The sequence below is a fragment of the Setaria italica genome, chromosome VIII, assembly GCF_000263155.2.
Source record: "Setaria italica strain Yugu1 chromosome VIII, Setaria_italica_v2.0, whole genome shotgun sequence".
In the NCBI taxonomy this organism is placed as follows: Eukaryota; Viridiplantae; Streptophyta; class Magnoliopsida; order Poales; family Poaceae; genus Setaria; species Setaria italica.
Genome location: NC_028457.1, coordinates 27,359,151 through 27,373,223, shown reverse-complemented (window position 1 = coordinate 27,373,223; position 14,073 = coordinate 27,359,151). Strand labels below are relative to the sequence as shown.

The window sequence follows — 14,073 nt, the reverse complement described above, 5'->3', positions numbered from 1 at the left end:
CCAGGAGCTTAGTAATGAGCTTGGTGGAAGAATTGAGGAGTGAATGGGTCTGAAATCTCCAAAAAAAGAGGACAATCTTTTTTGGAACGAGGAATGAGGGTGACAAATGAACTGTTGAGAATTCTTGATAGAGATCATAAAAATTTCGAGAAATTAAGTGCCAAGAATTCTCCATTAAAATTATCTGCATCTGGAGATTTATTATTTGGTAGCTCATAAATAATTCCGTGACACGACGCACGAATGTTCAGAAAAAAGGTCCCGACCTGTCCGGATCCACGTCAGAATGGTAGCACGTACACACACATACGTATGTGTGGCCGTCCGTGCACGGTCCAACACATACGGACAGTATACGTATCCTTCCTCTCGCATGACGAAGCGAATTCGGAGTCAAAGCGGAGAAGTTTCCGGCCGGGCTTCATCTCCCAGCTCCAGCTCTGACCGACCGACCAGCTCCGGCGATTCCACGGCTGGCTGCAGATCCGCGGGCGCACGCGCCAGGCCACCGATCAGCTAACCGTGACTGACCACGGGACGACCGCCGGCCGGCCGGCGTCAATCGCCGGCGGGTCAGCTTCTCGGTCGGTCGGGTCAAGGGGGAGGAAGAGTCCTGGGCTGTTCACATGTGCATATGCCTGGCTCTGACTGACTGACTGAGTGAACGGCCCAGCGACCGTGTTTGAAACCGAAGGAATTCAGAGAACAACCCATCAGCATCGGACTGAAACTCTGAATGCTGAACCACGGGAGCGTTTCGCAAGCCGCCGAAATTCAGTCGCGAGGATTCGACCAGCGTTCGGGCAATTTCTGCGAAAATCCGTTCGGAAATTTCTATCGAAAATCAAAGTGGTACATACGCATCAGAATTTGGTCGCTTTGGTCGCACATACAAGTTTGGCCAAGCACAATTTGAGTCTAGGTAACAGATGGGAGGTGCGCGTCAGATTGTCATCTGTGTTTCATAAACAATGTAAATAATTGCCAGAAGGCCAGATTTTTGACACATCGGAACACATTGTATTCAACACATCCGTGCAAAAACTAAACTTCTGATGACTTAACACCAGTTGGTAGTCAAAGACGGATCATGGAGAAAAGCAAAGAACAGCAGCAAAGGATTCAAGGATACAACATCCTCAGTTCATCCCGTTCTTGAAAGGTACCCTTCTGATATTAACTAGTAAGCAGTTACTTACGGGTTACAGCATATAAACACAAAAGACACGAATTATTACAACCTACATTAAGACACTAATACCTTAAACCCTAAGCAGTTACTAGGCCCAAAACTACGAGAGGGTCTTTTAGCCGTTTGTCCAGCCTAACTCACTACATATAATATATATTTCACTACCATGCGCAAGCCGATTAACCAGAGGCAGAATGAGGCCATCAGTTCACCATATGCTTCTAAGATCTTCGCAGTTGGGGACAATTGCTCCTCCAGTGACCAGTCATGCCGCAATGGAAACAATTTTTCTGAGATGGCTTAGGACATTCCTTGATCCAGTGACCCTTCTCACCACATCCGAAGCAGATGCTATCTGAGCATGGAGTCATGGGACTGCGCGTACTGTAAGGTGGCATGGGCGATTTTGTGGGTGTTTTTTCCACCGTGGCAATCGGCTGGCGCAGCATACTTGGTGATCCCTGATGAACTGCAGCTCGGGGTGTTGCCTCAGCTGTGGGCACAACGTCATTATTGACAATATCAAATGGCCACTCACTGTCTTCGGGTTGAGCATGACTGACCGATGCATTTGCATTGTTGTCTCCCACTCGAACTAGGTTGTTGTTCCCATGAGCTTCCTTCTCAGCAGGCTCGTCCTTCGAATCCTTATCCCCTCCTCTTGTGTTGTCATCTCCAGTTTGTAGTAGGTCATTAGCAGCAGCATGGACATGGACTGGAACCTTCTGAGTGCATGCACCTTTTCCCTGCAGAATAAATAGTAATGTGACAAAGATTCATTCATAACAGCATTACCGTACATGATGCATACAGATTGTAATTGTAGAGGTCCAACGATGGATTCTGATAACGAGCAAAGAACAATCATAGGTGATTCTTATCTCATGGCAATCATCTCATCAATCGTCACAAGTTAACAAATAATAGAATGATTGGCAGGAACACGGATTGGATAGCTTGTTTATATTTTTCATATGAACATTTAGACCGAACTGGTTGATTTAAAAGTGATGAAAAATGCACATGAAACCTATAAAATTGCTCCACAAAGAATTAGAGACAGAATTACGGTCATAAACCATCCACATTCTATTACTGGTCAAGGATAGTAATAAATTTATTATTCGTGCTAGCCTTCAGTATGGAATTAAAAAAAGGAATTGCTAAATGACTAGTGGATGTACTTATTTAGGAAAAAAGGCACCAGGTCTTAAAATTATGCATGCGGCCCAAGGTCAAATAATGCAACAGGATCTTGTTCTCGCTTCTGAAGCTTGATCAATTGCATGTAGATTAAAATTATGGATTGTGAGCCTAACATCAAGTTACGGCTAGTTTCTAGAAAGGCTAAGAGTTGCTACAACTGTGATTTGAATGGTTACGACTAGTTTCTAGAAAGGCTAAGAGTTGCTACAACTGTGATTTGAATGGTTGCTTAACAAATCTACACTTTCTAAACAACTCAACAAGCCACGAAAGATTATTTCAACAAAAGTTATCTAACAATACATCTAAGAGCTATTTCAGAGAAAGATGTTGGATTTTTTAAATTTACGTTCTTGATGCTATATTGCTATCGTCTATGGCCTAATAAATTGGCTTATAACTGCCTAAACTTGCAGAACCAGTTAGGTTTTGTCAATAGAATCTAGTTGAATAGTATTAAAATGTAGAAGTCTTAGCATTCAGTGTTCATAAGTAGAAAATGAAGTATAATATTCTAGCATTACTACTGGAAGGAAAACATACGTTTGTTTTTCTGTTTTAAAAAGAAAATGAATAGGATGTCTGGCAAACATGGAATGTGATGGGCAGCCAAGAAGTCCTATGGCTGAAATCCGAGTGGGTGGGGGAATATATATTGCTAGTAGGCAGGCTGGCTCTTAGCAGGCTTGGTATGCCGCCTGGCTCTTAGCAGGCTTGGTATGCATGTTATGCAACTGTAGGATTGCAGGAGCAACTTCACCGAAATATATACTGCTAGTAGGCAGCAGTACATGTTACTTCATAGTTCAAATTCTCACAAAAAAAGAGAACCATCTGAAGCCTTTTCTCCCTCGATTTATTTGACTACTTCTCTTGGGACTAGTGCTAAAAAAGGGAAACTGTATGATACACCTTCTGGTCGGATAAACATGACGTTCTGACTGGAGGGTGTGCAGACCAATTAACGAAGGTCAAAGCACAAGATGGTCTGAACATCATGTTTTCTCTGGTGGGGGTAGTATTATACTATCTCAGGAGCTAGAATATCTAGTTAATAAAGGAAACTATAACAGACTACTATTAAATAATAATACCAGGACGCACTAAAATATTTAAAGCGAAACAAAAAGCAGAACACTATTTAGTATTTACCATAGGAAACATTACCTTGGGTATAGGACATACATAGTAGGCTTCTTCTTTGTTCACTCTCAATACTTTGCACTTCCCTGCTGTACACTTGCAGGTTGGCCATTCATCATTGGATCTAGCCCCTCGGGGGCTCACTTTAACCACAGCTGTAGAGCCTGCACCTTGGAAAGTGGAATTAAGTGGAGCCCGGGGGTTGACATTAACTGGAGTTGTAGCACCAGCACCTCTGAGATTAACATTATTAACTGGCGTTCTAGGTACAGGCACATGAACTGGAGTTGCAGTACCAGCACCTTGGAAAGTGGAATTAAGTGGAGCCTGGGGGCTGACATTAATTGGAGTAGTAGCACCAGCACCTCGGGGATTAACATTATCAACTGGTGTTCTAGGTTCAGGCACATGATTGCTTGGAATGTTGAACACACAAGGATTGCTTGGTTTAGGATGGCTCCTAACAGCAGGCTGTGATTCAGGACTAAGACCAGCTTCTTCGCATAGAGCAACATACTTGCACTTCTGAAAAGTCATGTTTAACAAGTAAACACTTTGTCAACTATATAAATGACAATTAGTGTAATTATATGAACAAACATAAATATTTGTGAGTCAAAATACTTTACAAGTTATTTGAAAGACATTGCATAACTGAAGAATATAAAACTCAATTCTTAGAAGATTAAAGCAAAAGTAAATACAGTGGGATTCAAATTGGAGCATCTCTAAACAATGGAATGAACTTGCACAAACTTTCATGCATAAACATCAACACAAAGCTATTTTATCTTGGGAAATTAGGGGTCATTATTGTATTTTCTCAAAGACATGTGTAAGGGCATATTACGGAAAGTTGGAAAATGCGAGGATATGGTTATGAGTTAAAACTTGAAGCTATAAATATATGTGTTTTTGGAAAAATGACATTATGATATTTATATTTGGACACCACCAAAGCAGGTTGCAGTTAAGGTTTCGAGAGATTGATTTGTAATGAACATAACAGCAGGTTTGCAGTAAAAAGAGAACTTACAAACAACTCCTAGAGTCTAAAAATAAACAGTTGACCGTACATCACCGTTGCAACGAGATAGTACTGCTTTATCGCCTACTACATTATGTGCGCTGCATGCGCATATGGTTGGGTGGTGGATATATTACTAAAATAGTTAATTCTAAAAAATCAGACAACAGTGCCACACGTTTTTATTGAATGTGGGCTACAGTACATGTTAAGTGATTGTCCACTGGTCAAGCATTAAGAAAACAGGGCGGCACCTGCGGCCACATTTATTCTGATAATGAGAAAACTTGCACAGGCATTTATATTGGTTCTTACACAAGCTGAAAGCCTGGAATATCTCCAAAACATATACATGAAGATATTTTTTTATTTGTCATTTCAGGAATGCAAAGGTGACATTTTCCTTTAATGTTGTAGGATTGCAAGAAGAGACATGGATACATGTTTCTTCCAATGGCTTACAAGATACATACATTTGATCAGGTCAGTAAAATAAGATGTTCTGGAGGCAAATGATTGAGATGAGGTACCAAGCACACAAATTTAGTAGGGTCACATAGTCATCTTGTGTTTTTTCTTAATAAGTGTGCAGAAGTCGAGGAAACAGAACACAAAGAGAACTAAGCTGCTTCTATTATGTCCATTAAAAATCTCTGGCGCTGAGTCACAGGGACACAAAAATTGTGCAGCTACAGGCAAAGGCAACAAATTCACAACATTCTGAGAATAGCATTAATCAGAAGAGGGCACTGGCACAGGAGATGCATTAAAGAGATTAAGAAGTTTAGTAGTTAAAATTAGGCAAGGGTGCATAATTATGGCATCCTATATCATCAATTTGACCACTATACACTGACATGCAGTATCACCAATTTGACCACTATACAGTATACATGAATTGGTGAAAAAAATGAGATTCAGTTTTGTAATAATAGCTGAAGGCATAACGAGAACTTCGTCCATATTGAAGTGACACAGAACCTTTACTAAACTTGGTAATAATAACTTTGGTCAAAAAGGGTTGCTATAATCTGCATAAAAACAAAAATAACTACTATATCCAAGGTGTACACAGTTACACTCAACTTGCTGACCAAGGTCATCTAAATTCTCTTCCAAAGAAAACTAGTAAAATGGATCAGTGATGGATGGATAAATTCTGCAGCAAACTGAATCGCATCTAAATCTCTCTTTACAGGCAACTGGGGATACCAACACCCCCAATTTCAGCCCACCTGGCAGAAAGTGACAGATTACTGCCAAATTGAGCCCAGACAAGCCGCAATTTCCCCTAGGACCACTACATTCCATCCAACTCGACAACCGAAACCCGCTGCTCACTCGGAAAAAAAAAAGCAGCTTGGACATCACCAAGCCAAGCAAAACACCTGCAAGCTTGAGGAATCCAAGAAACACTCTCTGCAATCCAGCATTCTGCTCCCACAACCCCCCAGATTCTAATAATCTCAAATCCGCCTATATTATCCGAACACATTTCACCCCAATTTTCAAAAACCCAAATTTCCCCATCTAAGCAGTAAATCCTCCCCACGGACTGAATTTCCCCACCCAAAGCAGTCTCAGAAACCATCATTTCCCGCAAAAAGGAGCAAAAATCGAGGGAAAAAAAAAGGATCTTTGGGATGGAGTGGAGAGGCTCACCGGCTGCGACGAGCAGACGTACGTCCACCGGCCCTGCTCGTCCCGACGCACCGCACACTCGCCGCGCCGGCAGACGCACGGCGGGGCCCGTCGCTTGGCCTCGTAGCCCCGCTCAATGTCGTCCACGGCGCTGATGATGTCTTCCCCGTACTCCAGGTCGTCGCCCAAGCCGGCGCCGGCGTCCGCGTCCGCGGCCGCGAAGTCCAGCTGCCGCCTCACGGGGGCGCTGCGGGGGGCCGCCGCCGCCGCCGCCGGGGAAGGGAGAGTGGGAGGGGGAGTCGGTGGTGTCGGAGGCCAGCAGGAACCGACGCTCTCCGGGTAGCTATGGGCGGTGGTGCTGCTCATTGCCGCCTCGCCGTCGCCGTCGCCTTGCCGCTCTTCCCCTCGCCGCGGATGATCACATCTTCCTCTGTTTCTCTCTAGGGAAACTCCTCTCTCTCTCTAGTCTTGTCACCAACGGCCATTTTGTGTAGATCGTAGAACACGCAACCACAATTTTTGCAGGGCTCGTGAACCCTTCCAACTTTGCAGTACAGGAAGTAGTCATAGGGGGTGAACACTCCTGTTAAAGTTTAACACATGTCACATCGGATGTTTGGATGCTAATTAGGAGTATTAAACATAGGATAATTACAAAACTAATTGCACGGATGGAGTATAATTCACGAGACGAATCTATTAAGCCTAATTAGTTCATGATTTGACAATGTGGTGCTACAGTAACCATTTGTTAATGATAGATTAATTAGGCTTAATAGATTCGTCTCGTGAATTAGCACAAGATTCTGCAATTAGTTTTATAATTAGCTCATATTTAGTCATCCTAATTAGCATCCGAACATCCGATGTGACACTGTTAAAGTTTAGCACCTCGTATCCAAACACCACTCTAGTCTCTTCAGTTCCCAAACTCCCAACTTTAACACTATCTAAAAAGAAAATTCCTCATCACATCAAACTTGCGGTACATGGAGTACTAAATGTAGACAAAATTAAAAACTAATTGCATAGTTTTGTTGTACTTTGCGAGACGAATCTACAAATACAAACAAAATGCTACAGTGTGCTACAGTACTAGCACAATGATTTTGGACACCTAAAATCAGCAGCTAAACAAGGCCTAAAATCTCTATACGGAACTTCAGTACCGGAAGGAAAGAAATATCACCCCAAGGATCCGCTTTTGATCTACAGTCCGCTTTCGGGTCTTGCTTTTGATCTTCAGTCCGCTTAAAGCCCAAACTTCGCCGCGAAGAAAACAACAGTAAGTGGCATGCTTTCTCATAATGGGCTTTTAAACTGTACAACATGTCAACTCAAAGCCCAATTAGGCCTGTTGACGTATGGAACTGGCCTAAGTTCAACTCTCAACCAAAATACACAAATACTTTAACTTGTAGGGAGAGACCAAGAATTTCGCATACACAATTTTACAGGGCTTGTAAACCACATGAACCTTAGAACAACCAATACAGTTTTACAGGGCTTGTGCATTACATGGACTTTTTTGTAGATTGCAGAACAAGCAATACACTTTTATAAGGCTTGTGAATTACATGAACTTTGCATGGCAGAAGATAGTCCTGTAACGTTTCTATGGAATTTCAGTATTGGAAGCGAAAGCAAATATTTTCACTATGGCTCCTATACAATACTGTCCCTGTGTTGTAAAAAAAGAACGCGAGAGAATGTATGAAAAATGAGAAGAACTCAAGAGATGAAACATTGAACTGTACTAGTAGGGATGCACTTTGTAGATGCACGGATCGTTACTGGTGTATGTTATGTATCTTAGTAGTAATACTAGTAAAAATAACATCAATTAAATCACCTCCGACAGTCCGACGTGAGAAAAGGAACCAAACAATTCAGAAAAGGTAATTTTACCGGCCTACCGGGCCATGGTTTTGAGCTACGGCCCATCTAAAGTCCAAGCTTCACCATGAAAACAGCATGCTTGTTCTCATAATGGGCTTTAAATTATACAAGTCCACGTCAACTCCGAAAGCCCAACAAGTCTGTTGACTGTACGCCTGTAACGGGCCCAAGTTGAACTCTGGACCTAAATGCGCAGATATTCCACTTCAATTGGTAATGAAGATTTGTCAGAGGAAAAAGCTACTGCCGATCGATCGTGCCGTGCCGGATTGCTAGCGCGTGACTACACGTGGCCCACGGCCTGCAGTTAAGAGTCTGAGTTGAACGCATGATCGCGGCATGCATCAACATGCAATTGAAGCGGGATGTAACATGGGTCACTATGGCTCACAATCTTTTTCTTATTTTGTTTTAAAAAATGCGATAACTTCTCTATGAAGTGTTCATTTTCAATTTCGTTTGCACCATTATATTCCTTGTGTAGAGATCTACAAAACAGGACCGATGATTAATATATTTTGAAATATTTTTTTATATACTAGCAAGCTAACTGTGGAGTAGCTACTTGTATATTAAGTGTTTAACGACTTATGTGCAAACCTTTTATACATAACTTGCTACACAAATAAATTTTACCTTCATATTATTTACCTAGTCACCACATGATCTTTACATAAGTTACTACGGGACATATTAGATAAGTTATTATACTGGTTGATATAATTTATACGATAGCAATGTGCATACTATGTATCGAATTTAGTATATTTCTACTAATAGCAAGTTATGCATATTTGGTACTCTGTAGAAGGTTTATTATATAGTTTTTACAGTCACAACTTATGTGCATACCAGGTAACAAATTTAATATATTTTTGAGATAGCAACTAATGTGCATACCATGTGATAACTTTACTATATTTCTGTGACAGCAACTTTAATATATACAAGGTAGCAACTTCTTTGATAACCCCATCACACCTTTACACATAAGTTGCTACTAATATAAATATCTTCAAAACATATGCAAGTCGGGTCTAGTTTTGTTCATCTCGCCTTGTGGAATACAAAGGTACAAATGAAGTTTGAAACAAAAATCTCATTCAAAAGTTATGGTAATTTTAAGATAAATGTAGTCTTTTTTTTCACATATAGCCATGCATGTAGCCTGCGGTCTACTCCTCTAACCATATTATTGTTGGACACGGGGTGTTAGGATAGTGGGGTCATGCAGTTTTTTATAGCGCTACGAGTTGCGGGTTATCCCCATCCTTTCTTGAAAAACCAAAAAAGTTGGTAACGAAAAACACCACCCTTCAAACAAAGAATTTCCCGTGCACTCAGATTTAGTTACTAACTTTTCACTTGCAGCTAATAACATTTTGGCAATATATATTTGAAGTGTAATTTCTTAAGACCCAAGTACAAATACACATTCCAATCTTTTTATGTACATGAAAACTCAAAATTTGAATATGTTATGTCCACACATACAAATTACTACTGAATAAATAATATATATAAACCTTGTATAGTTGGTTTACTTAAAGAGTTAAAGTTATTCCAAATTAATGAAATCCATTACAAGTCCTAAAATAAAATCAAAATATAGTCAGTGGACATACCATTTAATAAAAAAATAGAGTGAGTAGAACATTACAACATATGCAAACCTCTACAAAACTTTGTAGCCATAAAATCGAGTTGCAAATACTGTAGCACACCTACTTCCTTTGTCACATTAAATTGGGATATTCCTAACTCCTCAGTTCAATAAATACACCCCGCAGTTGCAACTCGAGTTGTATTCAGCCAATTGTTCAAAGTGCAATCCATCTACACTCCGAGTTGCAAATACTGTACACCACTTACTATGGTCATGAGTTGTAAATTTCAATGGGGGCTAGCAGCACATTTGGAAGAGAGGAGTCATCTAATAGGAAAAGGTGTTTAGACGTGCTAGCGTTAAAATGTAAAATGCATCACATGACCGGTTGCTTCATGATACACCACATATCTGCGATAAGACGATTCATGTTTGCAGTCTTCATGTTTTCACAAAGCAGATGGTTTCCACTGCATATTTTCCCAAATTGATCCATGTTTATTCAGCTGCCTGTACGTGCATTGTTAATTAATATGCTCATTTATTCCATTTGAGCATTTCAAACTATCAAAATCTGGTACTCGCTCCGTTCCAAAATGTAGGTCGTTTTAGATTTTTTAGTTTCATAAATATTATTATGCATCTAGATATAGTATATATCTAGTTGCATAACAATATCTATAAACAAAAAAATTAAAACGACTTACAATTTGAACGGATGGAGTATTGAATAATCTTAGATTTGTCGTCGACTGGAGATCGATTAATTGGTTTAAGTTTCATCGAGAGAGTGGCGTCTGCTGATTGCTCCTACACTGATCACGATGTGACGCTCATCAATCTGGATACATCCTCTCATGTCTCATCCCTGGCATATTCTCCCACGGCTTGGGTTCCGCGAAGCGACAACTGACACCCGCGATCTTTAATTTTCTTGGTGCCGCTAATGTTCTTTTTTATTTGGCCCAACAGTGTCTGCTACCAACTGTGTCATTGCGGACTCACGGTGTAAAAGATGCCACGAGTATTCGTGTGATCCAGTGACACGTGTACATTTTCTTTTCCTATGATGGTGGTGACACATGCTGAGACTCTCACAAGTTTGAAGAAGTGGTGTAGACTTGAAATTCACATTGTTCAAACAAATTTGAAGAAACAACTTAATTTGAAGCTAGCTAGTTTGTGCTGGGCTCTAGCTGGACCGACCTGCTTGGTTGGCTGGGCTTGGCCGAAGGGTGATCTGTCGGCAGGGAGAGACACCAGTGACGATCACTCCATGCTCACTCTACTCCCTGCCATATTCGATTCGTTCTCGCACGTACGTCTTAGCCTCTTAGGGCACCTTTGGCAGCCCAATTCCCCAACGGGTTCCCAACCATTTCCGCGTGTCGGTGGCCCACGCGAAAAGTTCCCACGGGCCAGTTCACCAGCATCTTTGGAAACCTGCTAGGTGGGGAAGTCCGGCCCATCTCAGCCCAATCTTCCGCGCGGAACGACTCCTGGCCTCTAGGCATCGAGCGCCCGTCCCCGTCCCGAGGACACCGTCTTCCCCGCGTTTCCTCGTCTCGCCCATCTCGCCAGAAAGCCGCCGCCACCACCCCGCGTCTCCTCCTCCTCCGCCACCCCCCGTCTCCTTCTCCACTGCCGCCCCCTATCTCCTCCTCCTCCGCCAACTCGTCCATCTCCCCCGTCGAACACCGCCGCCGACTCATCCGTCTCCCCCGTCGAACGTCGCCGCCGCAGTCGCTTGCTCCTCCGCCATCGCCCTCCCTCCTGCTTGTCGCCGATGACCTGCCGCGCCTCCGCCCTCTTGCCTGCTCGAGTAAGTCCTCCGCCAGCCTCTCCCTGCCATGCTAGGGTTTCTCCTCTCCTCTTTTCACCTCACCTCACACTCACAAAAGTTCTTGCAGATCTTATGGCAGTGCGGTTCCTACGGCGAATGACGACCTGACGCAGTTCCTACGGCGGTGGACTTGCCCGATTCGGACTCCACTGCCACCTCCACCTCCCCATCAGCCATCAGGTAACTGACCACACCAACAAGTACTTAGATTATGGCTGCTTGAAAACAATGCTAGTGTAGATTGCTCAGGTAACTGATCTTTGCTTTCACTGTGACTGATAGCGTGCATCATTCTCCTTCTGATTACCTTGCTCAGTAGTCCAGTATGAATTTGCTTCTTAGTTTAACAGAATGCATCATTGTGTTTTTGCACGACAGTAGATGCACGTGGGAACGAAGTGTTCATAGATGAAAGTTGTTAAGCATGGAATAGTCACCAACAGATTAATATTTCCCTCATGGGCAATGTTAGCTCCTCTTTGAATATGCTTTTGGCAGTTATTTGCGCTTTCTTCTCACCTTATAGTGCTATTTCATATCTGTGATTGTAGATTTGTAGTACATTGCTCGAGTAAGTTTGTGCTGTGCATTTCATTGTTTTGTCGAGTAACAGGAGTTGCAACGCTGTAACAAGAAGTCAACAACATTTCTAGGGATTAACCCATGTGGTGTTCTTCCTCACTCTACTGGTTGTTAGAGGAAGTCAAATTCTGTCATACACTCATGCTACACATATTATTTTTCCTATTTGTTATCCAAAGCATCGATTAGCTACTCTTATGGCAACTACTGAGTAGAAAAGATGGTAGGTTCCAACCTTACATCAGTTGCATGCGTGACCAGTTAATAACCTTATTTAAACTATTTTCAAGGATATATATATATATATATATATATATATATATATATATATATAGAAGATAATTATTAGCACCATAAACCAGTCACAAGCCTCCATTTAACCTGTTATTTGATAATTTGTAACTATCAATTTAGAATGTCTAGCAGAATTTAATTGTTTGGACTCTAACTAGAAACAAATTGTCACTGAATGCTTATACTGAATTCTGTAACTAGAAACAAATCTTGATCTTGTTTATTTCTGGGATTTTGTTAACTGGAAACAAATTGTCACTGAATGCTTTTGTTTGTTTCCATACAGTTGATGTATTTTCAGTAAAGTTACCAGTTTTGACTATAAGTTTGAATCAGATCTTTTGTTAGCTATCTATTGTGAAATTGTTATGTCATGTTATTATGTGCATGCTGTTGAGAATCTGGGGATAGAAAGATCTTTTGTTAGCTATCTATTGTTAGCTATCCATTGCCTTTTAGCCTTACCAAATTTCCAAATTGACCGGCAGTTACGCTCTGTACACTCCTAATTTTATCTTATTGTTCTATTTGATGGGTTACTATACACTAGATAATGGGAACTTGGGAGGAGCAAGTTAGGTAGTTCTTATTGGAGGAGGAGGAAGAGGATGATGAGCTATTTTTTGTACTTATTCCTACCATAATTCCGTACCTACAAGAAGAGAAAATGCTTGTACACACATCTTCTCTTCCTGGTGCCAAAAAGGTGAAGGAAATCCTTGAAGGGCACCCGAGTTGGTGTAAAGTTGAGTTCCAATTGGAGCCTAAAATATTTAAAGCCACAATGAATTTTCTTAGAAGAGAGAATTTGCTCCATGACACACAAGGTGTTGCTATTGAGGAGCAGCTTGGGATGTTCATGTTTATGCTCTCACACAATGCTAGCAACCAAAGGCTATAGAAAGCTTTTCAACACAGCGACGAGACAATCCATAGGAAAATAACAGAAGTTTTCAAAAATAATTCCTGCTTAACTCATCGATTTGTGAGACTTCCAAGTTCATTCCAAACTCATATCAAAATAATGACAGATCCTCGTTTTATGCCCTTCTTTCAGGTGCCAATCTTTTCTTTCCAAGTGTATAATCCTTTCCCCAATCTTTTCTTTCCTTGCGTGCCAAGTCCTTATTTTTTTTCCTTCCGTGCAGAATTGCATTGGTGCAATCGATGGCACTCATATACCAATCACCATCGTAGAAGACAAGGCCCCTCCCTACAGAAATAGGAAGGGAGCCATATCACATAATGTTATGTTAGCCTATAACTTCGACCTTAACTTCACATTCATTTCATGTGGATGGGAAGGGTCAGCATCAGATGCAGGAGTCCTTAGATCTGCTGTTAGCAAAAGATTTATTGTGCCAGAGGGGAAGTTCTATCTTGTAGATGGTGGGTACACAAATACATCATCCTTTATTGCCCCATATCGAGGAGTTTGGTACCATCTCAGTGAGTATAGGGCGTCATTCATCTCAAAGTGGTTATGCAAACTACAAAGAACTGTTTAACCATTGCCACGCATTGCTTCTCAACCATATAGAGAGGGCCATTGGTGTTCTAAAGAAGAGATTTCCAATTTTGAAAGTAGGCACTTTCCATCTAATAGAGAATCAATTCAAGATTGCAGCTGCAGTAGTTGC

The 14,073-nt window shown here is 41.5% G+C and overlaps 1 protein-coding gene and 1 pseudogene across 1 annotated transcript; one reads left to right on the top strand and one right to left on the bottom strand.

Moving 5' to 3' along the window:
- Positions 1-1,091: 1,091 nt before the first annotated feature.
- On the bottom strand, positions 1,092-6,733 carry LOC101760655. Its single transcript, XM_004979335.4, has 3 exons — positions 6,231-6,733; positions 3,566-4,066; positions 1,092-1,938 (listed from the first exon to the last, which is right to left on the bottom strand). Exons 1-3 carry the CDS (start codon positions 6,573-6,575, stop codon positions 1,414-1,416), a joined length of 1,371 nt encoding a protein of 456 aa, XP_004979392.1. The 5' UTR covers positions 6,576-6,733; the 3' UTR covers positions 1,092-1,413.
- Positions 6,734-12,986: 6,253 nt separating this feature from the next.
- LOC111258332 overlaps positions 12,987-14,073 on the top strand; it is a 63,999-nt pseudogene continuing 62,912 nt past the window's right edge.